General features: G+C 41.9%; 1 protein-coding gene across 3 annotated transcripts in view; it reads right to left on the bottom strand.

Moving 5' to 3' along the window:
- kiaa1549la (KIAA1549-like a) overlaps positions 1–27,584 on the bottom strand; it is a 138,392-nt gene that overhangs the window by 28,679 nt on the left and 82,129 nt on the right. For 2 of the 3 annotated variants that reach the window (XM_085780070.1, XM_085780072.1), the window contains exons 10-14: positions 27,316–27,487; positions 24,296–24,456; positions 20,712–20,747; positions 11,186–11,379; positions 2,957–3,102 (exon numbers count right to left, since the gene is read on the bottom strand). In XM_085780070.1, coding sequence (XP_085636196.1) covers positions 2,957–3,102; positions 11,186–11,379; positions 20,712–20,747; positions 24,296–24,456; positions 27,316–27,487 — 709 coding nt within the window. The remainder of the gene's footprint in view (positions 1–2,956; positions 3,103–11,185; positions 11,380–20,711; positions 20,748–24,295; positions 24,457–27,315; positions 27,488–27,584) is intronic. The other variant, XM_085780071.1, reaches the window with a different exon arrangement.

The raw sequence follows: 27,584 nt of genomic DNA, 5'->3' as shown, positions 1-27,584 counted from the left end.
AGTGCAGCCCCGTCCGGTCCTGGATCACTTTCTAGTTTGTCCAGTGCATTTTTGTTGCTGTATTTTCCTGCAGTGCTGCACAGAGGCCATTTTGAATAATTAAAGTTGCTTGTTGTTAAATATGATGAACCATATTTGAGGTATAATTGCAAAAAAAAGACATGTGTTTATATTTACATGAGGAACATCAGTCGATTAATCTAGTATTGATATCAACACAGGGCCTGACTAACAACTGGTAAACTGATGCAGAAACAATGAGAGACGCTTTGGTTCCACTGCATGGTGGCTCCAACTTTCAGAGATAAAATCTGCTTCAGTTCACACTTTCTTCTCCTTCTTCTGTGTTGAAGCCTGATGCGACCTCAGCCGCAGTGCAGCTCAGTCACTCAGAGTTTTGGGAGTTTACACCGGGTCTCTGCAGCTGCAGCAGCAGCGGCAGCAGCAGCAGCAGCAGCAGCAGCATTGAGCTCATCCACACCGTCACCGGGTCACTGGAGCGGTGCCATGTAGGAAAGCAGCATTAATCTCATTATCTCCACCTGAGCTTCACTACCGTGACGTATCAAACGTACGACCTATCGTTTCTAGAAAGCAGCACAACACCTGTGTGCACGTGTGTGTGAAGCTACATTATGAAAGAGTAAGAAAAACAAACATCTGGCAACAAGATGTGAAACTGTGGGTAGATTCACTCACAGATTTATATTCTCTCTCTCTGTGTCTTTTACTTGACTCACTCTGTTTCTTAATTCACTGATGCTTCCTCATTACCTTTTATTAACGACCTGCAAACACTCTGTCTTCTTAATAGATGGGCGTTCCAGCTAAAAGGACAAAGAGAGTGTCTGAATGAAGACAAACATTAGTCAGGACGCACGTTCTGGCAACCCAAATGCTGCCAATGAGCATCAGTGACTGATGAAACCTTAATAAAGCTTTCGTTACAGCTTGAAATTGGTCTTTTATAAAGGGATTTTATCAAAAAGTGATTCACCGGACTTGTATTTAAAGGGACATTGTGTAACTTCTTCTGTTATCTATTCACGAAAATCGATTATTTTGTTCAAAAGTCTGTTTTTCATTAATCAGTAATCCCCCCATCAACAAACTGAAGTGTTCCTTTCAGCTCTGAATTTGCCGTTCATATCATTCATATCTACATGGAGCGGGTAAGCTCGGTGCTGCTGCCATGTGGTGTCGCCATGTTTTTACGTTCAGTGGCAGCGTGACGGTAGGAAACCACGGAAACTCAGCGGAGACACCGGAGCTGTCGGCTCAGGTCGAGGTGGCGTCTGTGAAAAGTCACCGCGGTAACGCAGTGAGGAGGAATGGAGCGTTACACTGATGCTGCATTCAGGTGCAGTCGGGCAGACCGCCGTCGGTAACAAGTCACAGAAGTCCAGAGAAAGCCATACGTGGGTTAGGTAAACAATACGACATCACCATGACAACATATAGTCACGTGTATTGTTTTGCCTCGTGCTGACGGGCCACTTGTTTACATAGAGGCTTGTTTATGCCGTTACGTGCAAGCGGCTGTCGTCCGTCTGCCGTCTGCCCAATTTCACGTGAATGCAGCATGAAAAATACGATTGAGTTGCTTGCGATATACAACTGCAACGCTAGATGGGAGGAATTCCTACACAATGTACCTTTAAGGTTGCTAATGTCAATATCATCAACCTAAAGTTAGGTTGCCAACAGGTTTTTAATGGTTTCACGTTGTATCAGTGCCACAGGTTAAATCATAAGTCTTTTTTTTTTAAATACACAAACCACTTCCTGTGGTTTGAAGGGATCTGAATAACACTAAACATGACAGTATTGTGTCACAACTCTTTCCTCCCACTTCCCCGTCTCTCCTCTGTGATTCCACTCAAAAGTAATTTGATGCAATTCTCAAGAAACACGAGCTGAAGGAAAAAAAAAAAAAAAAAAAACTTCGGCTTTTTATCATCATGCTGCTTTTTTAAGTTTATATTATTCAGCTCGGCACCGGGGAGTCGACTGAAAACACCTGAAACACTTTTTGATTCGGCTAACGGCGGTAACCACGGTGTGTGTGTGTGTGTGTGTGAGTAGGAGACATGTGAGAGAGTGTGTGTGTGTGTCGTCACTGACAGTTGTGTGAATCAGCAGCAGACTGAGTGACTGTATGTGTGAGTGTGACTGTTCACTCTGTTCACGTGCACTTCGTTGGCTCAGATCAGTTACTGTACAAATATCACTGTGTGTGTGTGTGTGTGTGTGTGTTTGTGTTTGTGTGTGTGTGTGTGTGTGTGTCACAGCGTAGCTTGTTACAGTGAGTGTGTTTTACTGATCAACACCTTTTTATTCCAAAGTCAGACCTCAGACTGTCTTGTCTCTTTTTAACTCCATCTCTGCTTCCTGACCTCCTCCTCCTCCTCCCCCTTTCTCCTCCTCCCGCTCCTACTCTTCTGCCTCCTCGTCCCTCTCTTCCTCCCTCTTCTCCTCCTCCTCCTACTCTTCCCCCTTTCCCTTCCCCTCCTCCTCTTCCCCCTTTCTCTTCCCCTCTTCTCCCTACACCTCCTCCTCCTCTTCCCCCTTTCTTTCCTCCTCCTCTCCCTCCTCCTCCTTTCTCTTCCCCTCCTCCTTCCCTTCCTCTTCTCCTCCTCTTCTTCCTTTCTCTTCCCCTTCTTCCTCTTCCTCCTCCTCCCTCTTCCTCTTCCTCCTCCTCCCTCTTCCTCCTCCTCTTCTCTCCCTCTTCCTCCTCCTCCCTCTTCCTCCTCCTCTTCTCTCCCTCTTCCTCCCCCTCTTCCTCTCCTCCTCCTCCTCTTCTTCCTTTCTCTTCCTCCTTCCTCTTCCCCTCCTCCTCCCTCTTCCTCCTCCTTCCTCTTCCCCCCCTCCTCCCTCTTCTTCCTCCTCCTCCTCTTCCTCCTCCCCTTCTCTTCCTCCCCCTACTCCTACTCCTCCTCCTCCTCCTCCTCCTCACCGTTGGCGCTCCTCTTGTGCAGCTCCTCTTTCCCGTTCTTGGTGCTGCTGCCGGTCGCCGTCCTTCGGGCCGACGAGCTCTTGCTGGTGTTCAGCTTCGCGGAGCCGCTACTCGACACCGAGCCGTCCTCCTCGCTTGGCAACCGTCTGTAGTAGCCATGGCAACAGAGGGAGGTGAGGGAGAGGAGAGAGAAGGGGAGAGGAGGAGGAGGAGGAGGAGGGGAAGAGAGCAGGGAGGGCTGGTGAGTCTCAGCGGATACACAAACATGCCGGGCCTCATCTGACAGTCAAAACTGGCAACTTTATTTCAGCTGTTGAAAATAAATAAACATTAATGGAGCGTTTGATAAAAAAGACAAAATGTGTGAATCGAAATCATGATAAATAAAGAAACGTGGAGCAAACAACAAACAAACTAATCAGAAAATCAAAAAAAAAAATGTCACTGACATTCAGAATCACAGCTCCAACATGGCTGCCGGTGGTTTTGTTTGTTATTTTTGTTTTGCATAATCTCCACTGCTGCTGATTCTCGTCATTTAGACTCAGTGTTTTTCATTCATCGTCACAATATCGATTTATTTTCACTATTACAAACGGGTTAAAATGTAAAATGTAATGTTACATCATTGTTGAGCTTCACAGAGTCAGTAACTCGTTTCCTCCTAATCTGAAACATCATTAATAGATATCTACTGTTAGTAACTGCACATTATCTTACAGCCGTGGATTATGAGAGAATAAAAAAGCAGATGTTGTGACGCCCACTCTCCCTCCTACACAGGACCAAGAAGACACCCAGACAGTGTTTATATGTGTGTGTGTGTGTTTTGTGTGTTTTCCTCTGTGTCTCTGTCTAGATTCTGGTTCAGAGTGTGTCACCGTTGGCTCTGTCCCCGTGGTGTGTGTGTGTGTGTGTGTGTAGACAATGAATGAGCTAACATTAGCGGCTAACCCTGGCAAACCACATGTAACCAACTGTACGTGTCCTTTTCCTTTTTATATTCTGTTCCCACTCCCACACGTCTTTGCAGCTTCATTTCGTTTTTTAAGGACAGAATTAATCCCACAGACGTCACAGCATTTTAAACCCAGGGCTGTCCAAGAAATAAAAATAAAATAATCGACAAACGGAAACTAATTGATATGAAAAAGCATCGTAGGTTGCCCGGCCATACGTCCGGCTTAAGGCTGAAATACTTGACTGTTGGAGCAGTTTAATGTTCACCAGTTGCATGGTGTATCTTTTTTTCACACTCTCTTCTGTTGTTTATGTAAAACAAGTTCTTTATGCTTGTTCAGAACTGAAATGTGTTCAGACCATATATGTTTGCTGCTTTGTGGCAGTGTGCACTTTGCAAGACAGGTTCAGCTTTTGACACAGACACCTCAGTGTATTGAATATACAGTTGAAATATTGTGTTGCAACTGAAAGGTCTTTACCACCAGTCTCAGTCAAAAATGCAAAAAAGCTAAAGTTGCATTTGGAAGAATTTTATATTGAAGCAAACAACCAGATAAAGGCTGAGGACGTCAATAAGCATGAAAACCTTCAAATAATAATTTCATTCACAGATCTCACAGTGCCTTTTTATTTTTTATTTTCTTGCACAGTGTCAGACAACTTGAAAATAAAGTTGTCGCTCATGTTGTTGTTTTGTGACTTTAGAAATGGAGTTGAGTACTGAGTAGTATCTTCAGTATCCAGAGTTTGAAATCCCAGTCCGGTGACAGCGCGAGTTACAGTACAGTACAGAAAATCAAGGGACAAACAGGACGAGTAAAGCAGCAACAATCCTGATCTCATTGGGCAGGTTGCTCAACAGCCGAGGGCGTTAACACAGACAGACCAGTCTACATGTACTGTATGTCACACACAGTCTTCTGCAGGAATCAATGAAAATGCAAAAACATGTATGATTCTGTGTTCCTGCCACACACACACGCTCACACGCTCTCTCAGTATGTAAAACCATGCACAACACACACACAAACACTGCTGTAGCCTGCAGGCATGTGAGCAGCAGCAGCAGCAGCAGCAGCTACACAATGTGACAGGCCGGTCTACAGGTGGCGTGAGACGCACAGATCAGTGAGACTGGACAGTAAAGAGCCACAGGCGAGGACAACCCACACACACACACACACATTAACATACACACACTGCACAGATAACACAACACAACACTGGTCAATGGCCGACCGCCCGCATCACAGTAACAGGCGTGTGGTGTTAAGTAAAGAGCTGCAGGGATGGAGGGAGGAAACACAAAGCGTTCGTCCTTGCATGTAAATCTGTCCGGGGGACGAGAGGAATCAATAACCAAGCAGGGAAAGTTTTGTTCATCTTTCTCTTCTCTTTTCTTTTCTTTTCTATTCTCCTCTGAGCTTCACACTCGTCTGTCTGTCTGCCGCTCTCTCTGGAGGAAGCAGCATGAACGCTCTTCCTGTGAATCTGTCAACACACAGTCCACAGCTGAATTAACGGCTGCTCTGTCTGTCAGGCGGCTTCACCTGCGCTGCAAACAAAAGGTGGTTGAACAACGAGCACGCCTACGGAGGAATACTGTAGCTCAGCAGCTGGAAATATGAAAAAAAAAAGAAGCGTGAAAGGAAATTGCTGTTTTGTACGGAAGCCCTGAGCTGCCAAACATTTACACATTTGAGTTTCTCCCATTTTCCCAAAATAATGGGATCATTTTTTCTCAAAATCTCGAGAAAAGACGCTTTGTCATAATGAATGAAAGACGTGCATGAGATTTTCATTGCACAGTAGGTGGCTGTACTGGCAGTTACAATGCGATATCCATGGAGACACCCAGGGAATCAAACCTGGTCAGCTACGTACAGTAGTTTACGAGAGAAATCAGGCAACGAGATTGCACTGCCGATGAATCTGAAGCCCCCCTCACCTCTCCTTAGTCGACTTTATCCTCTGTAACAAGGCATGAAGCTGTGTTGCAGCCTTGTAGGTGATGCTGTTTTGATTTTGTTTTGTCTTGTGTTAAATTTTAAAAGCTCAGCACTTCTTAATTGTTTGCACTATTATTGCATTGTATTACAATTGTTTTAACTATTGTAAAGCACATTGAGTTTGCCCTGTGCATGAAATGTGCTTTATAAAAAAAATTGAATTGAATTGATTGAAGAGAAACATGATGATGAGCTGAAAATCCCGATTTTATAAACACAACATTGACTCACCAAAAAATCACCAAACACACAGACTGTATGTTTCCTCTCACACAAAACAAAACAAACCACACGTGCAAAAAAAAAAAAAGAAGAGAGAGGAAATCATTTTCCAGGACAACTCAAACTTTTCCTGGCCATTTTCCTTTTTTGAAAAACGCTGAGTCACCTAAATGTGTTGATTCTCTTTGAGGTTTTCCTGCTCTACACTTCTACGACACCTTTTAGCACCAGACCTGTTTGTGTGTCTGTGCATCAGAGGAGAGAAAACACACTTCAGTCGTCTTGTTGTCTCTGCTCAGTTCCCACTAAAACCCAAAGGTAATTGCATCCTTTGTTGTTGTTGTTTTGGTTTTTTAACCCGTCTCCTCCGCTTCTTCCCTCTGCACCGGACGAGCTGCAACGTCACTTTCTCATTTTCTCTTCTCACAACCTTGATACCTCCTCTTTAAAAAACATCGCCCTATAAAGATGTATGTGAGCATCACAACACATGCAGGTTGGTTAAAAAGCTGATTATCGCACTGTGGCAGCTCCTGCAGCATTTTACACTGTCATCATTGTTGCACTGAAAGGCTCCCACTGCAGCCCGGGTTATAAATATACATGTGTTTATCAGCCTTGGGAAGCAACGCACAGCTAATCCCACCTCCATTCATTTTCATTTAGCTGTGTGTAAGAACGAGGCTCTGTCTTACATACGTGTGTTTGTGTGTGTTTTTGTGTGTGTTTTAGCATTTCTCTAAACGTCCTTAAGGACAGATGCTTACCTCTGGATGTGGGTGGATGTGTGGGTGTATAGCTTATAGTAAAGAAACATCCAGGGATGGAAAAGTTGCTGTTGTTGTAAATGTTTCCATGTTACGACTCATTGTAATTAAATCCCAGCGCAGTCGACTGGGAATAAGAGTATTTTTTGCGCATTTTGGTAAAATATGTATAAATCTATGTGATCCTGCCAGATGTTTACTGATCATATCCTTCATCCATCCATGTCGCCATTTGTATCAAATTTGATACATGAAAATACATGAGTTTTTCAGACCTCTACATCCTCACTGTGATTTTATTTTTCCTGAAAAACCTAATGTATACAATCAGATACATGCAATGATCAGATAATCCACCAGGGTGCAGTTCTTTATGCACCAGCAGCAGCCGTCACTTGGGACATCCAATATGGCCGCTGTCAGTCAGTGACCCAAATGTGTTTTCTCATGGATATTTTTGCCAATTTTGAAAAAGTTAAGGTAAGAAAAACTTTAAAATTGTTACTGAAACTTCAATAGGAATAGTTACTGCATTGATGCAAAGTAAAACTACTTAATATTTCATAACTTATTTTATAGTAGAACTGTGTTGAAAATGTGTGTATCAAAATAGATACAGCAGGTATGTAAGGTCATTTTCTATGCAAATCTGATATGCATTTTTGGGGGGGAATTTTTATTTTTTTTTTATTTGTCAGAAGGTCCAATAAAGGGTCCAATTTCAAAATTGACATCAACAAAGAAGGTTACTGCGGAAGTCATTTTTATATTCCATGCCACATTAAACGTTAAACTGAGACAGATTACATAAAAACCCATGGAGTCAGATGTCGTATATTCATTCATCATACAGTTCGCACCCTAATTTCTGCTCTATCCCCACTTCTCCAGTTTTGTAATCTTGTGTTATCCCAGACATAAACGCTGCATAATCCAGCAGGTATCCAAAGTAAACCAGTCTAATCCACTGCAGCTCCTCCTCCTCCTCGGTGCCTACGAGGACGAATCAGCATCTGTTAATCTGAGAGTCGAGTTCAGATCGGATCACATCAGGTCGTTACGAGGACTTGATTAACTTTTTATAAAATCAGCATCCAGACGTCGTCTCCAAAAAGAAAAAAAAAGAAAAGACTCAGGCCTCTGGAAACTCCTCTCTGATGATAAAACTTCTCTCTGATGATAAAACTTTTCTCTGATGATAAAACTTCTCCCTTTGAAATCCGGCTCGCTCCGGTTTTGACCTTCTCGTGCTGTAAAAACTTTAAGCACCGACACTTAATCATGTTTGCTCCTCAACTCACTCGTTATTTCTTCTCCGGGCGGCTCACGGGGACATCGGAGAGCGTTTTTTTGTTTCTTCTTCTGAAACCTTAGACAAATTGCTCTGCCTACATTTTCATGTAGACAATTATCTGGGCACTAACTAATGGATTTGTCTTTTTTTTCTTTCCTGAAAGTCAGAACTTGGCAGCGAGGAAACATTTCTAACTCCATGTCAGCGGCATATTATTTAAAAAAAAAAAAAAAAAAGTGTGTGGGCAAGAGCAGCAGAGGCTTGACATTCGTTAATGAGGAGGGTGTGAAAGCTGCAGAGCTGCTGGAGAGGGGAGGCAGCAGGACACACAGCTCATTCAGTAGAAGTGTATTTAACCACAAAATCAACTAATAACGTCTTAAACTACTCAACACAGTTATGGGAGTATAAAGCACATTTACAATCAGTGTTTGTTTATGTTCATTCAGACGCTTTGCAGCTCAATGAAACCACTTTAAAATGACTTTGTTGGCTCCTTAATCTCTAATCTTTTAATTTCTCTTTGTGCCTCTTTTAATTGAATCGTCTCTGTTGTATTTATGTGTTTGTTTTAATTGAATAGATAAGACTGTTTAAATAGTCCAGCATTCAGCCTGGACGATACACAACAACCACCACAGCAGACAGCAGCATCTCATTTATTTATATATATAAGTGTGTTAAAGGGATAGTTCTACATTTTGGCAAATTGGCCCATTACCATAATCCCTATAGTCATAGCAGTAGGTTCGTTACCTTTATTTGTCGGTGCAAGCTATTTTCAGAACGGCGGAGCAGAGCCGCGAGCTGCTCAGAGCTACGCTACGGAGGCTAATGGGATTTCTTGGTTTCCCTCATCAAACTCATCAAATACACAATCCAACAACTCCAAAACGCTCTGGTGGACAAGTTGTGACCTGCACATTCACCACGCTATGAGATAATAACAGAACGTTACCAGACAGAGTTGATTTCAAGGTAAATTCATTCAAAACCGCTGATGTACGTTGCCTTCAGGGGCAGTTTTCTGGCAAGCAGTCTCTGCATTTTCCTCTAAAACAACTCTGTCTGGTAACGTTCTGTTATTATCTCATAGCGTGGTGAATGTGCAGGTCACAACTTGTCCACCAGAGCGTTTTAGAGTTGTTGGATTGTGTATTTGCTGAGTTTGATGAGGGAAACCAAGAAATCCCAGCCTCTGTAGCGTAGCTCTGAGCAGCTCGCGGCTCTGCTCCGCCGTTCTAAAAATAGCTTGCACCGACAATTAAAGGTAACGAACCTACTGCTATGACTATAGCAATTATGGCAATGGGCCAATTTGCCAAAATGTTGAACTATCCCTTTAATTATTTCTGGATGTTTTTGTCTAAAAGTCTTTCATCAAACCTGCAGTAAAGTTTGTTCCAGACACTGAGTACATGTTAACTCACAGGAAACCTTCTCCTTCCCACAGAGATGCATGTGTCAGACTTCGACTCAGACAGGTGTGAGGCTGTTAAAAGCAATTATTCATTCATGTGAAAATGTTCCATGAGGAAACTTACTGTATTGTTTCCCGAACTATTCTTTGCTCCGACAATCGCACAAAGAAATCTGTAAAACCTACAATTTGACTTTCTACTCTACTATTTTCCGCGCTGTAAGTCGGTGCATGTGTTTCCTCTTTGTGTCGGAGCAGCTCCTTGTTAACACTGGACTTATGTTTAGATCATGTCAACATGCTGCAGTGTGCTCTGCTTGCTGTTGGCTTCTCTCTGGATTAACACTGAGACGCACAAACACTGATGTCTGGGTCCTGCCGAAAAGCTCCGGACAGCTGCTACACAACTTTCACAAAGCCTCTGTCAGTCCTTTAAGAGTCTTTTACGATTATTATCATTGATCGATGCAAAATCTAGAATATATGCATATGTTTTATGTGTGTAAAAAAGATCCTGTGTGTTAAATCTGACCAGTCAGGAGGTTTCTTAGATTTATATTCACAGTCACGCTGCAGGCTTCATCTGGGCTCTACTTACTTAACATGCTCACAGCGACAATGCTGATATTCAGTTTATCATGATGAGAGTCTCGCATCAAAATGTGTCAGCAGGTTTGTCAGCACAATGTTTGTACAGTAAATTAAATTCTGCTAAAAGATCAACACAGAGGTCGCTGCTGTTCAGATTAGAATAGATTTCCTTATGAATAGTGATTTTTGAATAGTTAGCATGGTTATTGCTAATCAGCATTAAAGGGATAGTTCATCATTTTGGCAAGTTTGCCAAGTTGTGACCTGCACATTCACCACACTATGACATAATCATGTAACGTTACGAGACAGAGTTGTTTTAGAGGCAAATGCGTAGCCGGAACTACTTTCCAGACACGGCTGCTGGGCGGAGTGATTTCAAAAGCGTAAGTAGTTCTGAGTATTTGCTTCATGTGTTGTAATGTTACATAATGTTACATTATTATCTCATAGCGTGGTGAATGTGCAGGTCACAACTTGTCCACCAGAGCGTTTTTGAAGTTGTTGGATTGTGTATTTGATGAGTTTGATGAGGGACAGGGGACCTGCACCGTTCACCTCCATTGTGTTCACTGAGCAGCTCACGTCTCAAAACAACATGCACCGACAATTAAAGGTAATGAACCTACTGCTATGACTATAGGGATTATGGTGATAGGCTAATTTGCCAAAATGTTGACCTATCCCTTTAACCACTTAGGGATATTTGATCCCAATTTCATGGCAATCCACCCATTAGTTAGAGAGATATCCGAGTCTAGCAGCGGCCGTACCACCAGTATGGCTAAGAAACACACCAACAAATAAACTTGCATCATATCTAAGATGCATAACACCGACTTGTTGATATCCAAACTGCTGCTTCTTGATGTAATTGCAGTGTAATTAAACTAATATGCTGCTTCACAACAACAAACACACACACACACACACACACAAGGACGACACAGTCTGGTCTCTTACCCTCCTTTGTGTATGTCAGCAGACGGAGGCCTCTTATTGGCTGTCCCGTCCTGGTGGACCTTTTTATCCAGAGACATCGACAGCGGAGCGTCGCGCACAGGAAGCCCCAGCACCAGTGTCTCCTTGGTAACGGACACGGCCTCGTCGCCCGTTCGACCCATGTGCTTCTTGGCGTAGTCGAAGCCCTGGACCGGCTGGAGGAGGAAGCAGTGACATGTAGAGGATCAGAAACACCAGAGGCTGAAGCTCTCAACACAGTTTGTTGTTTTTAGATCAATCCACTGAAGAACTGAACTCTGGAGCTTAAATTACTTCATAATATAACCCTCCTGTTGGACAGAGAGAAAGAAAGAGAGAAAGAAAGAAAGAGAGAAAGAAAGAAAGAAAGAAAGAAAGAAAGAAAGAAAGAAAGAAAGAAAGAAAGAAAGAAAGAAAGAAAGAAAGAAAGAAAGAAAGAAAGAAAGATGGAGAAGGAGGAGGGGAACAGGTTGGGTCAAGAAAGGAAGAAGAAGTTAAGGATGGAGGGAAAGAAAGAAAGAAAGAAAGAAAGAAAGAAAGAAAGAAAGATGGAGGAAGGGAACAGGTTGGGTCAAGAAAGGAAGACGACGAAGGAAGAAAGAGAAAGAAAGATGGAGGAGGGAAACAGATTGGGTCAACAAAGGAAGAAGGAAGGATGGAGTGAAAGAAGGGAGGGAGGGAAGATAGAAAGAAAGAAAGACAGAAAGAAAGAAAGAAAGAAAGAAAGAAAGAAAGAAAGAAAGAAAGAAAGAAAGAAAGAAAGAAAGAAAGAAAGAAAGAAAGAAAGATGGAGGAGGGGAACAGGTTGGGTCCAGAAATGAAGAAGGAAGGAAGGAAGGAAGGAAGAGAAAGAAAGATGGAGGAGGGAAACAGATTGGGTCAAGAAAGGAAGGATGGAGGGAAAGAAGGGAGGGGGGAAGGAAAGGTTGGAAAAGTGATGGTGGAAAGAAAGAAGGGAGGCATGAAGGAAGGAAGGAAGGAAAGAAGAATGTAAAAGGAGAACACATTGGTTCAGGGAAGGAAGAAGGAAGGACCGAGGGAAAGAAGGAAAGAGGAAGGAAGTGAAAAGGGTGGTGGAAAGCAGGAAGGGAGAAATTGAGGAACAAGAAAGGAAAGGAGTGGGGAAAGTAGAGGAAGGAGAAGGGAGAAGTAAAGGAGGGAGAGAAGGAAAGGAGGAAAGAAGGACCAGTCAAAACAGATGGGGTCAGTTTGACAACAGGAGGGTTCAGATTAATGAAGATGGATCAGCACGTTTACTGCTTCCTGTTTTGTTTTCAGTTTGTCTGTTGGATTGATGTCCATCGCTCTGGACGTTCGGCTCATGCAACAACAGCCAAGAGACAATGACAGAGGTCTAACTCCCCACCTCACTGTACTGTAGGTCAACACACAACGAGCTCATTTATATATAAATCGACAACAATGAGCGTGAGTGATCGATCATCAGCCACACACCACGATGCAACGACTCAGACAAGCAAAGTCGATCAGAACAAACGACAGAGAAACAGAAACTGTGGATGTTCTTTACAAAACATGTTGAGGAAATGTTTCTTCTTCTAATTCTGCTGGAAAACTGTTTTGTTCTTATCTTAAATCACACAGATTCACCCCGACTATGAATAAAATTACATGAAAAGATAATTGAAGCTTGACAACAATAGAAATACTTTGGAGATAAAGTCAAACAAAAATGAGGTACTTGCTCAATTGTTTTAATTACGTTTTTGACTCAGCACGTCACGACAAATTAAACTGTCAACATCAAAATTGCAGTAGAATTTCAAAATAACCTTATATTAGTGACTTAATACGATTAAAGTCAGTTAAACTGTTATACTAAGTGTTTATGTTTTCATCTTTTTTTTAGGATCACTTCTGCAATTATAATTTCAGGTCTCAGTTTAAAAACATCTAATCTTTATTCACCATAAATATACATATTTTTTTAAACTATATTGTATCTTGGCTGTAATGAGCTTCCGTATCAAGGTTGTTCCTCTTCATAATGAATGGCCTGGTTTCATTTTACTGATTTGAATACAGATAATACTTCTTACTACTTTACTAAAAAGTTTTACAGGTCCACATTGTGCTTATAAAATCTAACTGGACTATTTTTACATCGTTCCACTTCAGTACGTTTACGTCTTTCACCGCTGGCAGTGAATGAGAACGACGTCAGGAGGAGGAAGAACTGGAGTCACTATCATGAGATTTCTTTTTCCCCCTCACACACTTTGAATATTTAATCTTTTTTTTTGGTACAAACCGTCACAGTTTGCTCGAGCTGCTTCACATTAGCCTGCCGGGTGATTTCTGTTTATTGTAGAGGAGAAAATGTTCAAACTGTTTCCTCTCGCTGGGTTTTTGAGCTGTCGATGTGGAAAGTGAGGATGACGCAGCTTTAAATTTGCATTGTTTATCAGCTCATTTTCCACCAGTTGAGATTCTGAAGTTAAGCCAGAGGTTGATTAAAAAATAAAACCAATGAAACCAGTTTTTAAAGGGATAGTTCAACATTTTGGCAAGTTGGCCCATTGCCATAATCCCTTTGGTCATAGCAGTAGGTTTGTTACCTTTAATTGTTGGTGCAAGCTATTTTTAGAACGGCGGAGCAGAGCCGCGAGCTGCTCAGAGCTACGCTACAGAGGCTAATGGGATTTCTTGGTTTCCCTCATCAAACTCATCAAATACACAATCCAACAACTCCAAAACGCTCTCGTAGACAAGTTGTGACCTGCACATTCACCACGCTATGAGATAATAACGAAACGTTACCAGACAGAGTTGTTTTAGAGGTAAATTCATGCAAAACCGCTGATGTGCGTTGCCTTCAGGGACAGTTTTTCAGCAAGCAGTCTGTGTATTTACCTCGAAAACAACTCCATCTTGTAACGTTCTGTTATTATCTCATAGCGTGGTGAATGTGCAGGTCACAACTTGTCTACGAGAGTGTTTTGGAGTTGTTGGATTGTGTATTTGATGAGTTTGATGAGGGAAACCAAGAAATCCCATTAGTCTCCGTAGCGTAGCTCTGAGCAGCTCGCCGCTCTGCTCCACCGTTCTAAAAATAGGTAACAAACCTACTCCTAAAACTATAGGGATCATAGGCAATGGGCCAATTTGCCAAAATGTTGAACTACCCCTTTAATGAAGTATGAGGATCAGTACACGGGTTACGTCTGTTCTGATCCTGATTGCATCAATAACACACGTCGCTCTGAGTGTGACATTGAGGTTTCCAGAGCTGGACAGGCCTGACACGACTCAACAGATGTTCAACTTGCTTCCAACTAACACAGTAATTGGATTGACATCCCTCTCCCAGTTTTTTTTATTTTTTATTTTTTTATCAGACTCCAAAACAGCGTGGCAGCGGGTGTTGATGAAAAAGGTGTAAAGCTTAACAGAGCACCTTTGAAGTCAGACGGCTTTTGGCACATACAGAGACACACAACATTAAAAATAACGGCAGCAGAAGAAGATGATGCGTTAAAGCCTCCGAGGCCTGGACACGTTCTTTGTATCTTTAAACGCTTTTCAATTTACAGAGTAGAAGAGAGCAGGAATTAAAATAAATAAATAAATAAAAAACAAGAGAGAAAGACCCTTTTTAGGTTACACAACACAACAAAGCATCAGAAACCCTGATTTTTTAGCCTCCTCTACCCCCCCCCCCACCCCTTTTTTTTTTTTTTTGTCTATTTTGAGCGGCTCTAAAATGGGACGCCTAATGCATCAGATCATGCATGCTAAAATCCTGAGTGCATGTGAGGTTAAGGCAGCGTGGGCATCCGGCTGACGGCGTTGTTAATAATTCATCAGTCATACACACCACTCCGCCGCCAGCCAGCGCCAAGCAACGACACGTGGCTGCAGCCGTGGATGAGTGTCGGGGGAAATTGATAAATTCCCATATAGAGCACACACACACAGACACACACACACACACATTAAGAGAGGGAAAGAGTAGGGATAGGTCGCTTCCCTGTGGCATGAATATATGGATTGAGTGTGTGTGTCTCTGTGTGTGTGTGTGTGTGTGTGTGTGTGTGTGTGCGTGTGTGTGTGTGTGTGTGTATCCTCTACCCACTGAGGTGATGTATGGTGACAGTTGTGACTCCTTCGTGTGAAAGATGTATGGAGAGTGCAAACATTAATTTGCCTACGGCCTCTTTAACGCATGTGTCTGTGTGTGTGTGTGTGTGTAAGTGAAGAAAGGGAAGCAGGAGTGGGAAGAGGAAGGAGGTGGTGAATTAAATGTGCCGTTCCAAATATATCCCTCCACCAATATGCATAATGTGTGTGTGTGTGTGTGGATTATTGAGGAGCAAACATGAGACGTGTGTTGATCTGAGAGTTTAGACCTGACGGGCACTGCAAAGATGCGTCACCCAGGGGCTGATGGGTAACGACGGGCTGACATGCACGGAAACGGTATGGATTCTCAGAAGTGACAGGGTGATGATGTTGATGATGGTGGTGGTGGTGCAGTATATAACCTTAAAGGGATAGTTCAACATTTTGGCAAACTGGCCCATTGCCATAATCCCTATAGTCATAGCAGTAGGTTTGTTACCTTTAATTGTCGGTGCAAGCTATTTTTAGAACGGCGGAGCAGAGCCGCGAGCTGCTCAGAGCTACGCTATGGAGGCTGATGGGATTTCTTGGTTTCCCTCATCAAACTCATCAAATACACAATCCAACAACTCCAAAACGCTCTGGTGGACAAGTTGTGACCTGCACATTCACCACGCTATGAGATAATAACACAACGTTACCATACAGAGTTGTTGTTCGAGGTAAATACAGAGACTGCTTGCCGAAAAACTGCCTCTGACGGCAACGTGCATCAGCGGTTTTGCATGAATTTACCTCTAAAACAACTCCATCTCGTATCGTTCTGTTATGCACCAACAATTAAAGATAACGAACCTACACTGCTAAGACTATAGTGATTATGGCAATGGGCCAATTTGCCAAAAATGTTGAACTACCCCTTTAAATGTGCTCCTGACATTTCCCGACTGGTGTTTTTCTGCACTGGCTCAAGGATCCCGTCTCTGTCTCTTTTAAAGATTTTCATATATTCCTTCTCCCCTAATTATTTCTGCCTCTCTAATCCTCCCTCTCTTCCCCTTCCCCGTCTCTGCCTCTTATCCCCGTGTCCACTAGCAGCATGTTGACTTAACAAATGACCATCTCTCATCTTGTTCGAGCCGCCGCCTGCAGTTTAATGAAGACTTTGGCTTTCACCCGTCAGAGATGGATGACGGCTTCCCTCCACAACCGCTTTATTTTTTTGAAGACAGTGACGGAGGGAGGAAAAGACCAGGAGAGAGAGAGAGTGATGGTGACACGAGGTCCGACCATTTTTTCTTTTCTTTTTGGTACTTTAAAGATGTCATGTGAAGTGAGTGAGAGACCACGACCCGGCTGCACCGCCACATTATCCACACTCATTTTCCCCGCTCGCGCTATCAAACAGAAGCTTCTCCTCTAATTTTAACTCAGAGCAACAGCCAACAGCAGCTTGATGAGGTACAGCAGATGGACGAGATATGCTCTATTCCCCCTGCGGCCATATTGATTTAAATTCAGCTCTAGCTCTAGCAGGGCGGATGGTGGAAGAAGTGCACCACAGAGCTGCTTGAAAAAAAAAAAAAAGAAACAAGAAGAAGAAGAGGAGGAGGAAGAGGAAGAAGAGCGTCCTGCAGAGCGGGTATATTTAATAAGTAAAATAAGACACAGCGGGAAAAGACCGGGCTGCACGTCGGCACTGAACCAATTAGATAAGCTCCTCCCGCGGGGGCAGGTTGAAGCATGATGCAGCAAAAAAAAAAAAGGCAAAGCACCTTCACTCCTTTAAACGGCAGACAGGCGCCGCATTGTACTTTCATTGAACACCTTAAAAATGAGAAATGGATTGGTCCTCCGCTACTTCTGCTGATTCCCCGCTCTATTGTAGTAGTCGGCATGGAAAGTCGGCTATCTGAGGGGTTTCACGCCTTCACAGGGCGGCGCAGAGGGAGGAGAAGAAAGAGAAAAAAAAGCCATTTTGAAGAATGTTCTGGTTGCAGAGCGAAGTGATGAAGTGAACCGGACTCACACTGCAGAATCGCTCTGTAATGATTAAACACACACACACGCAGAGCCAATGTAAACCTCGGTATTGATCAGCAGCTTGAGCTTGTCTCGCATGGTGACTGATAGGTGATCACACACACTCTCTCACACACACACAGAGTGGATTAACCTGATGCAGTTTATTATTCTGCTTGGGTCCGTTTAGTGTTCATCCAGCCGTAACGGAGCAACATAAAGTCTCCGAGGTGGAGGCGGCAACATGTGCTCCGTTTACACCCGTCTGACCTTTATCTGCACGTCTGATCGGGATTAAGAAAAATGCAAATGTGAATACAAGGATTTAATAAAAAGGTAAACACAGAATACATCAAGGTCAGAGTGGGATCAGATCGTAACGCTGGGTCTCTGCCAGGTGTAAATGCAGTCTGACCGTATCCTGGAGAGAGAAAGTTAAACGGTGACCTGATGTAGGAGAAGGTTGGCACCAGGTGTTTGTTTTTTTAAAGAATTAATGACTTTAATCTGATAAATCTGAGGAAAAAAAGTCATGAATCAGCGAGAATCCAAGCGTTTAATGTAATTTACTTTATACTAGAGTCATAATTCTGACTTTAAAGTCATAATTTTGAGATTGAGAATGAAAAAAATCATAAATCTGAGAGAATCCAAGACTTTAATGTCATAATTATCAGATTACAGTGATAATCCTCAGATTAGTGTCATGATTTTGAGTTTAATGTCTGAATTTTGGGAAAGAAAAGATGTACATTTTTAGATTAAAGGCGTCAATCTTAATTCTGAGAACGAAAATTCATAATTTTGATTCAAAACCATAATTTTGAGTTAATTGTCAACTAAAATCCTAATTCTGTGATTATTATTCTGGGATTAAAGCCATTATTATGAGTTTAAAGATGTAATTCTGAGGGGAAAAAGGCATAAATTTGACATTACAGTCATGATGAACATGATTTCTCTTAGACTTTCTAAAAAAGAAAAGATAATAATAACGTTTATACCTGATGTGAGTGGCCACTCTGTCAGCCAGAGTGAAAGGCTGGTCATCAGGGAGACGGTGGAGAGGTAATGTAATGTAATTTAAAAATGGGGACACACTCTCTCAGACAGTCTCTCTCCAGCAGCGCTGCAGTTCAGTCGCTCGTTCACATTAAAAGTGCCACAAATAGTTATGTAACAATGAAACGAGGGAGAGAGAGAAGTACATCTGCCTGGTGGTCGCTCTCTCTCTCGCCTCCACACAGCTGGTTTCATCCCAGCGTGGCTCAATAAGGAGGTCGGGGGGCGGGAGGTGGTCAGAGGAGAGGAGTGTTGACTCTGCACCTGTAACCTCATTGTTATAATTATAATAATTTCCTGGAGCTGAGACCATCAGGAAATTAGGGCAAAAAAACAACAAAAAGCAGTAGTACTACTCACTCCATTCAAACTCAGCCAAAATATTCTCAAAGCCAAATGAATCAAATCAAGTGGAAATCTTCCAACAGCCTTTTGTGTTCCCGCTCCTGCTCCTGCACTGCAGCTCTGTCTCTGTAGTCAGTCGCCACACAGAGAGAGAGAGAGAGACAGAGAGGGAAATCTGTCCTCAAAAACACTACGACAGGATGAGGACTGAGGATTGTGCTCCCCATCTTATACAGGAACCACTTTACAGAGACTCATCCTGGTGATTTAAGGGTCTGAGATGGTGAACATGAGCGTCACGTCACATCCAGTAAATCACAAAAGATCAAGGTATACCAGGTGACGAGACAAAAAAACACCAAGACAAAAAAATCGAAGTAGAAGTGTTTAGCTCTGGTTTTCACGATTGCCACGAGCTCTTCCCAGATCCCTTTGTAAAATATTTATCTCATTTGCTCATGCATGCCACTGCTCAGGATGGGGAGAGGGTAAATACTGTACCACTGTGGATAAGAACAGTGATTGTAGCCTCACGGCGCCACTTGTGAAATCTCATATTTCAGGACTCTTTAATATTTGATGTGCTCTTTCTCACTCTCTCTCGCTCTCTCGTAAAACACAATATCGGTAACGTTAAATGTTTATACAAATGATTGTGAAAGCAAACAGAGGGAGAGTGGAGAGGTGGGAACTGATGCGTTGTATGTTAAACTGTGAGGAGACACACACAAACACACTGCAAAAACTCAAAATCTTTCCAAAAATATTTGTCTTATTTCTTAAAATGTATAATTTCTAGTAAAAACTTATCTCTTTCCACTTAAAATAAGACTCATCACCTAAGAATTAACTGGTTTTTAGAAGAAAAAAAAATGTTGTGCTTGTAATAAGAAAGAAAAACTTGCTCCACTATCAGATTTTTCTACTTATTTCAAGTGAAAATATGCTTCAAAGAAGTAAAAAGTGTCTAAAAACAAGCTAATTTTTAATGTGACGAGTTTTATTTTGAGTATAATTTGATTTGTTTTGACTAGAAGTGACATTTTGACTAGAAATAAGACAAATATTCTTGGTAAGATTTTGAGTTTTTGCAGTGCATGGGTTGTGTATGTACAATATTAGGTGGGGGTTTACTGACAAAACTGTCCCACCTAGCACATGTTTGCCTCCAGAAATGCCCCAAAACGAACCACAACAGCAGCCTCTGTGTGGCTCTTTGGGTGCATGATAATGTACCAGTGAAGAACCTCACTATTAAAGAAAGTAGAAACACATGAATTGGGTTGAGGGTCCGTGTTGGGTTCATGCTGAGCCACTGTGGCTTCATCTAAGAGGATGAAACGACTGGTTTGAAGGAGAGAGAGAGAGGCAGTCCAGCCTGATGACACAAGCTTGAGTCACTTTTTTTTATGGCTGCTACAAAATAAAAATAGATTGGTTTGGTTTGCAGGTGTTGAGCTTCCCCCTTTTTCTCTTCCTGCTACACTCACATTTATGAGCGCAGATTGAAAATGACTTCCTCCGTCCAGCAGAAATAAGCTCATTTGCCTGTTTTTACAAGCCAGCCTCTCCTTGTTAATTCAGGCCATCGACTCAAACCAAAACAATTTAAATCACAGGGAACGTGCTGGTGAATTTTAACTCCCTTGTTATGCTTCTTTCCTTATTGCCCCCCCCCCCACACACACACACACACACAAACCACCACACCACACCACACCTTCCCTTCCCTCCTCCGATTGCTCTCAAACGGCCAATGAGGATGGTGGAACAAGTCACAGTGGCCACATGCAAAGACTTTACCCGGTAACAGAGACAGGCAGCACACAGAGCGGTAAGCAGCCGACAAACATGGTCGTTAACACCGATGAGGCCTGTCACAGCAAAGCAGCAGCTCATTCACTCAGTCACTGACAGCCAGTCAGTCAAACTGACAGTCAGTCAAACAGTCACACAGTCAAACAGTCGTCCACCCAACCAGAATCTGAGTGAATACCTGGTGGTGGTAACTGCCCTCCCTTCGGTATGAGGTCTAAACAGAGAGAGGGTCAGAGGGAACAAGGTCAGGGAGGGGTTAATAGGGTTAATACAGGATAGGATAGGATAGAATAGAATAGAATGGAATAGAATAGAATAGAATAGAATGGAATGGATAGGAATAGAATAGAATAGAATAGAATAGAATAGAATAGAATGGAATGGAATGGATAGGAATGGAATAGAATAGAATAGAATAGGCATTTAGTTTTATAATATACATATTTTCACTTGAAATAAGTAGAAAAATGGGGCGGCAGTGGCTCAGGTGGTAGAGCGGGTCGTCCAATGATCAGAGGGTTGGCCGTTCAAATCCCGCTCTGTCCCGGTTGCTGCCGTAGTGTCCTTGAGCAAGACACCTTACCCACCTTGCTCCTGATGGGTCGTGGTTCGCGCCTTGCATGGCAGCTTCCGCCATCAGTGTGTGAATGTGTGTGTGAATGGGTGAATGTGATGTGTACTGTAAAGCGCTTTGGGTATCGTTCAGATGGAAAAGCGCTATATAAATACAGACCATTTACCATTTATAAGTGATCTAATTAGGGATCATTTCAGTGTAATACAACTTGGGCCTAGATTATACAGCGTTGACCATCACTGCTGATAATAATGTTTTAGTCTGAAATTAACTGCTGAGATTTGGGGCAGAAGGAAAAATAAATAAATATGAGCTGTTGGGGAATCAGACAAGAGCTGGGTTTATTCAGGTTTTATTTTATAATCCAGAAGAAAAGAGTCTGAAATCTGCTAAACACACACTCAAAGCAAACATAGTAGTTTGTTTCTCAATACTGATCAGTTATTTCCTGGGTGTTGTGTCTTTTTAGAAACGTTCACTTGCGTTAGTTAGGGACTATTTGATTAATACACACTCGGTGCTGTAGTGATGCAGCAGAGGAGTGTATGTGGGACTGAAACACAATAATCTACACCGTGTGTGTTCAGGACAGTGAAGGAATATGTGACACAGTGGCACCGGTGGATCAGGCTTCAGATACACAGACAATATTTGTTAACAGGATCAATTTCATTGTTTGGTTGTTTTATCGTGGGATTAGTTGTAGGTACAGAAAATATTTAATATTTCCAGTTTAATCCTTTAATCAACATCAGAGGATATTTAGATTTACAATCAGAAACCAGAGGTGTATAGTACATTTTTACACTAACTGTGCATCCATCATAGTTTATTGATCCATTTAAGCAGTTTCTTTTGTGAGTAAAATGTGATCATAATCAATAGAAATGATGGTCAGCGGAACAAAGATAAGCTCAAGTTGTAATTAACTCTCCTTTTAAGACCCTTGAAGCAACGCGAAGGTTTATAAAATGTGTTTGTTGCCAACTTTATAAGTTCCAGGGCTGCTCCAATAAGTAAAGTAACTTTATTTCGGGTTGTGAAATGTCAACATGGCTGTAGTCATCAAACCCAGAAGATTTAAAAGCTGGTTTTCTGTCACCAGCTATCAAAACATCTCACTGCTTCACTTTTGGTTTTCCTATCCAGAGCAGCACATTTCTTTTTCCATCATGATTTCCATCAGGAACAGAAAAAAAAAAAAACCACACTGTACAGATTTGCGGAGATTTTTTTTTCTTCTTCTTTTTCCACTACAGCTCAGTCGAGGAGGGAATATTTTACTGGTCAAAGCTGTTAAGCTTTCTTTGATCTCTGAGCAGAAATATTCTGCTTATTGGTTTATTGAATGCAATCGGGGGGAGATTCCTTAGCTGGGTTTGTGTGAACATCTTGTTCACACAAACTTCACACAGCTTCATGGTAGTTTATTTTCTGTTGCTGGGAGAAGGTGGTGGTGACAAGACAAGAGGACTGAATACTCTAAAAACAACACTAGTGACATCCAACCAATGCCAACACCAATATTAGTGTAGAAAAATGTAGATAACTGATTAATTAGCTGATATTCCTCATGTGTCCTTAAACACATTTTATTCCAAATGATCCCTCCAATATGGTTCAACACACATTTGACCAATATATAGCTACAGGAAGTCTTGTACTGTTGAACAATAAATAGCCAATTAGCCTATTCAAAATGGCCTAAGGGAACAAAACACTGCAGTAAACTCTTGGGAAATGTTAATAGAGTAAATAAAAACAACCATGAAAAGGGGCAAAAGCAAATAATTAATAATTATACATTTCACAAGCCCTCGTCATTCCTACAGTGTTGTGGTTCGATTCATTATCTCATGCTGAACTGAGACTAAACTAGATAGGGTAAAACAGGAGGCTAACAAAACAAGTGTCAACATTGGTGTTTCTTTTCAAAAATAGCTTTACAGTTTGATGTTAAACTAACTAAAGATTTCGTCTTAACAGCTGTTAATGCCAACGTTAGCGATGTAGCAATAGCAAAAATTGTGAACGTGAACACAGATTATGGTCGATTCTCTCGCTCCATAGTCACCAAAGTAAATATTGGACTCACATCTCTTCTGAACGTTTTGACACTAAAATGGAAATTTTCAGACGGACACATCAGGAGAAAATGAGCTTTGTTTCAGACCTGTCTCTGTCTCAACAACACACTCTCGCGACATTTGGCACAGATCTCCTAGGCAACGTCAACAAACGGTTAGCGAACGCCAGCGCTAACTTTTTTTGGTCATGCTAAATATGACTAGCTAGCTGTGTAAACATTTAACCTTATCATAGGAAAACATAAATAGCTCACTTTCGTCCACAGATAACTTTAATAAATCCACGCACGTTCACAACACGAGGTATGGGGGATGAGGTGACCACGCCCACTTAGGAGACAGGAAGTGAACAGTTTCATATCATCGGAGCAGCTTGTCATCGGCCATCTTGATAGTAATAGAGTATCTTTGATCTCGTTATGCACAAAACGGAGCCACTTCAGATTAAAATGAGTCTCCTCCTGCTTGTTGCTCGTTTGCTCCTTCACTGACACAAGCAGCTGCTGCTGAACTGCGCTGGCATCGAACCCGGCATGGCGTCCGCTGGAACAATCTGACCCGACCAAAGCAGCTGGTAGCGATCCATTACACAAGACACAGACATACACATGCTCTTTGGAAATGATTGATTTCTTAATTTAACCTCAAATTAACTGACGCTGAGTGAACGCTTACTGTTGTGAACGGGGCGGCGGCGGGGGGGCGACATCACCCGAAGGTTCACTTCCAGTACACTGCGCCGCGGCCTATTCCTCTCAGCCGATTAGTCTTTGCTGCATGCATGATTAGCAATGACCACGGGCTATTGGGCTGTGGGAAAACAAATGAGTAAAGGCCCGGACAGATGGCATTCAATTTTTTTCTGACCTGAAGGAAACACAATTGATTTGCGTGTGTGACGTGTCGCCTGGTTACGTAATCTTAGTCATAGCAGATCTGGTTTCTGGATGATTTAAAGGTGAAGCAGAGATGTCTGGATAGTTAGTTAGACGGCCTGTTAGTAGAATAGTAGAATAAAGAGAAGAGAGAGGGAAAGAGGGAGGAGAGGAAACACACTCAGTGGTAAATAGACGCAGCTGGAGGTGATGAGAGTTTTACCTTGGAGCGGGTTTTGAAGGTCCTGAACGCGCCGGTTTTGAAGATGACCCTGTTCCTCTTGCACAGGATGAAGGCCACCATGCCGATCACCACCACCAGCAGGAAGAGCGGAGTCAGGACGGCCATGATCCACAGGTTACCGGGCGGCGTCTTCACCACAGCTGCAAACGCAAACACACACGTTATTCATGAGTGTGGTCCGTCGTCAACAAGGTTTAACTTTTGAATCAGGTTAAATGATGGTTTAAATTGAAATTCTGCTGCACCAAACTAGTTCAAAATGAAGACAGATTACATTTAAAACCCTTTTAACTCTGTTTAAACCAGGATTAAATCTAATTCCGTTGCACAAAAACTTTAAATTCCAGTTTAAACTGTGATCTGACATTAACTTTAAACCATTTGAGTAGGTTTTTGAGGTGGATTTGACCAAAATTGAGAATATTAAGAGACAGATTGAACCCACTTGAGTTTTATGAAGAAGATGAATTTGGTCCCAGATGTTTTGGACCCTTGATTTTAAACCTGGATTAACTCATTTTTCATTAGATTTACTACTTCATGAATTTAAAACTGGTTGAAACCTAGATTAGAAACATAATTTAGTCATTTTCTATCACAATATTTCCAGAAGTTGCACAGATTAATCCTGTTAATTAAAAAGTTCCCCACTGTTTCCAGTCTTAATGAGGTAGAAAACACAATTTCCTGGCTTTTGATTCATATTTAGGGCACAAATATGAGACTGCAGATGTTTTCATCTAATCTAATTCTCTTTCTGTGATATAAAACAGGAAATATATAAAAAGCGTAGCAAAAGCAGAAATGCATTAAAAGAAAGCAGCTCTGTATGACATAAAAACTCGCTCAAACCTCCAGTTTCTGACTCAAACATCTTCTTAATAACGCGTTAAAGCTCCTCTGTCACAGAACCGTTTGCCAAAGGGATGTTTTCATTGTCAGGACAAACGCTGTTTGTTTCCACTGAGCCCATAAAAGACAAACTAAATGAATTTTACAAGAACACTGTGTTCACTTTCTGGCTTGAGCTCTTGTTTGGAGGAGCTGTGGAGGGAGCTGATAGTCGCTGCTGGTATCTCTCCAGTTTGTTAATTATAGATTCTGGGGAATATGTGACGGGGAGAAGAGAAGAGGTGAGAGGGAACACGTCGTTCCTTTTCCAGCAGCTACAGAGTGAAATATTGTGACAGGCAGCCGTCTTTAAAAAACATAAAATAAAATAAAAAAATACACAAATGAGATAACTACTGTATGCAGAGAGACAATCTTTGATTTTGAATTTGTGAATTTCAATCTGTATTGACATTCTAAAGCTTTATTGGAGGCATTATGGAGATTTATGGAAATTTATGGAAAACCCAAATGCTACGGAAACGCCACTGTAAGCCAAGACTGTTACGCTTCAGTTCAGCAGATAAACCCCAAAGAACGGTTACACTGGGGCTGTGTTCGGCCGTGTGGTGTCTCTAAAAGCTGCAGGATGAGAAATACGAGTTGACCATGCATCTAAAATTATCTACATAGGCTACTCCAGGTATGTATTAGTATTAGAGACTTTCTATACCATTTTTTTGGTGTGCATTAATCTACTAATTATGCAAAAGAAAAAAACAATATGATTAATATTCTGGTTGATTGAGAAATGTTAGAAACAGGGTCCTTAGATAAATAAAGTTAGACTCTTTCCCAGTTTTCCAAGCCTGTTAGCTTAGCTTAACAGAAAAGACTGGGACCAGCTGGTCTGGATCTGACTGGAGCTAATAACATCCAGCCACCAGCATCTCTACAGTAACTCATGAGTTGTGTCTGGTTTGTTTAATCTTCAGTAAAAACCAAAAGCTCAAACAACGACTTGGCCAAGAAAAACTGTGTTAAGATCCCTGAAGGTTTATTTGTAAAGTAAAACTGTAGCGATGGTTTTCAGTGATGAAGTAGTTCGTCTAGGAAGCAGGGAGGCCAAGATCTGAAGCTCAAGGCATTTAAATACGAGCTGGAGTTTAATACATTACATTTCTTTATATAGTGAATACATACTGCAGGAATGCATGGGTAACAGGTGGATACTATTTTGGCGTCTTCCCCTCTTTAGATAAACAGGTGTCAATCACTACTGTCAATCCTTCCAGACCCCCTGACGTCTTGACATATATGTAACCTTGTATGGTCTACAGCAGTAGTTCTCAACTTTTTCAGGGCACTGGACTGAAATATTTGATTTCAATGCTGTGTTTTTCAGATAATATTGTGTGTAACAAACAGCGCTGGACACTGAAAGTTATTGCACGTTAATGAGTTTTACACCACCTTCCTGAATGATATTTTACAATAAAAGCCCAATGAAGAAATTAACAAAGACTGTCCATCTGAAACGCTGGCTACAAAGTCAACGCAGGAAGTGCTCAATACAGGAAATGCTCAAGTAATGGCGTAATGCAGTTTAGGCAATAAGGATGGCTCTGGTCACTATTTTAGTAAAATGTGAAAACACAAAAACTGTAAAGGTCACTCAATAAAATGGTATTTTATCGTTTTAAGTACCCCTTGCAATTACCACTACTGCATGGTTCGTCCATGCAGACACACATACTAAAAGACCTGTGTAAAACACCCTAACAAAAACCGGTAACCCTTTAATTTACAGGTCGCTAATTACGTGATAATGTCAAGAAATAGCGGAGAATGGAGAACAATTCTGACCTTTCCCAAAAAATTATGTATGTATGAAAAGCGTGTGTAATCTTTTGCTTTCATGTAAAAAAAATATGACATTACTGTTATTACTAGGCTATTTCTTGACATAACTACACAATTACTTGTTATTTCTTGTCTATTTCTTGACATCATCACGTAATTATCACGTAATAAGCGGCTTGTAAATTAAAGGGTTACCCCAAAAACTTTGACCTACCTATTTGTTCTTGTTTTGACACTGATATGATGAAGAATAATGTAAAAAAAAATACAGTGTGACAGTGGGAACAGTTAGAAAACGAGCTCACGTTCAGCCTGCACTTGGACGAAGTACCCCAGCGTCAGAGCCATGGTCTGGGAGTCCAGGCTGCTGAGGGTCTTGGCGGCCGTGGTTCCCGTGATCGGCGCTCCGTTCAGCTGGGCGTAGTAGGTCATCTCCGCCGGGTTCTTGGGTCCGGGCAGTCGCCGCATGCTCACCATCTGGAGGAGATTGGAGATACATTTTCTTGTGTTATTTTAAATATGAAGCATAAAAAGCACAATATCATCATCATCATCATCATCATCATCATCATCA

Source organism: Trachurus japonicus, chromosome 6 (genome assembly GCF_045865225.1).
Source record: "Trachurus japonicus isolate A0001 chromosome 6, Traja_1.0".
Taxonomy (NCBI): Eukaryota; Metazoa; Chordata; class Actinopteri; order Carangiformes; family Carangidae; genus Trachurus; species Trachurus japonicus.
Note: the sequence above shows the minus strand (reverse complement) of the source record. Positions and strands in the feature narration are given on the sequence as shown.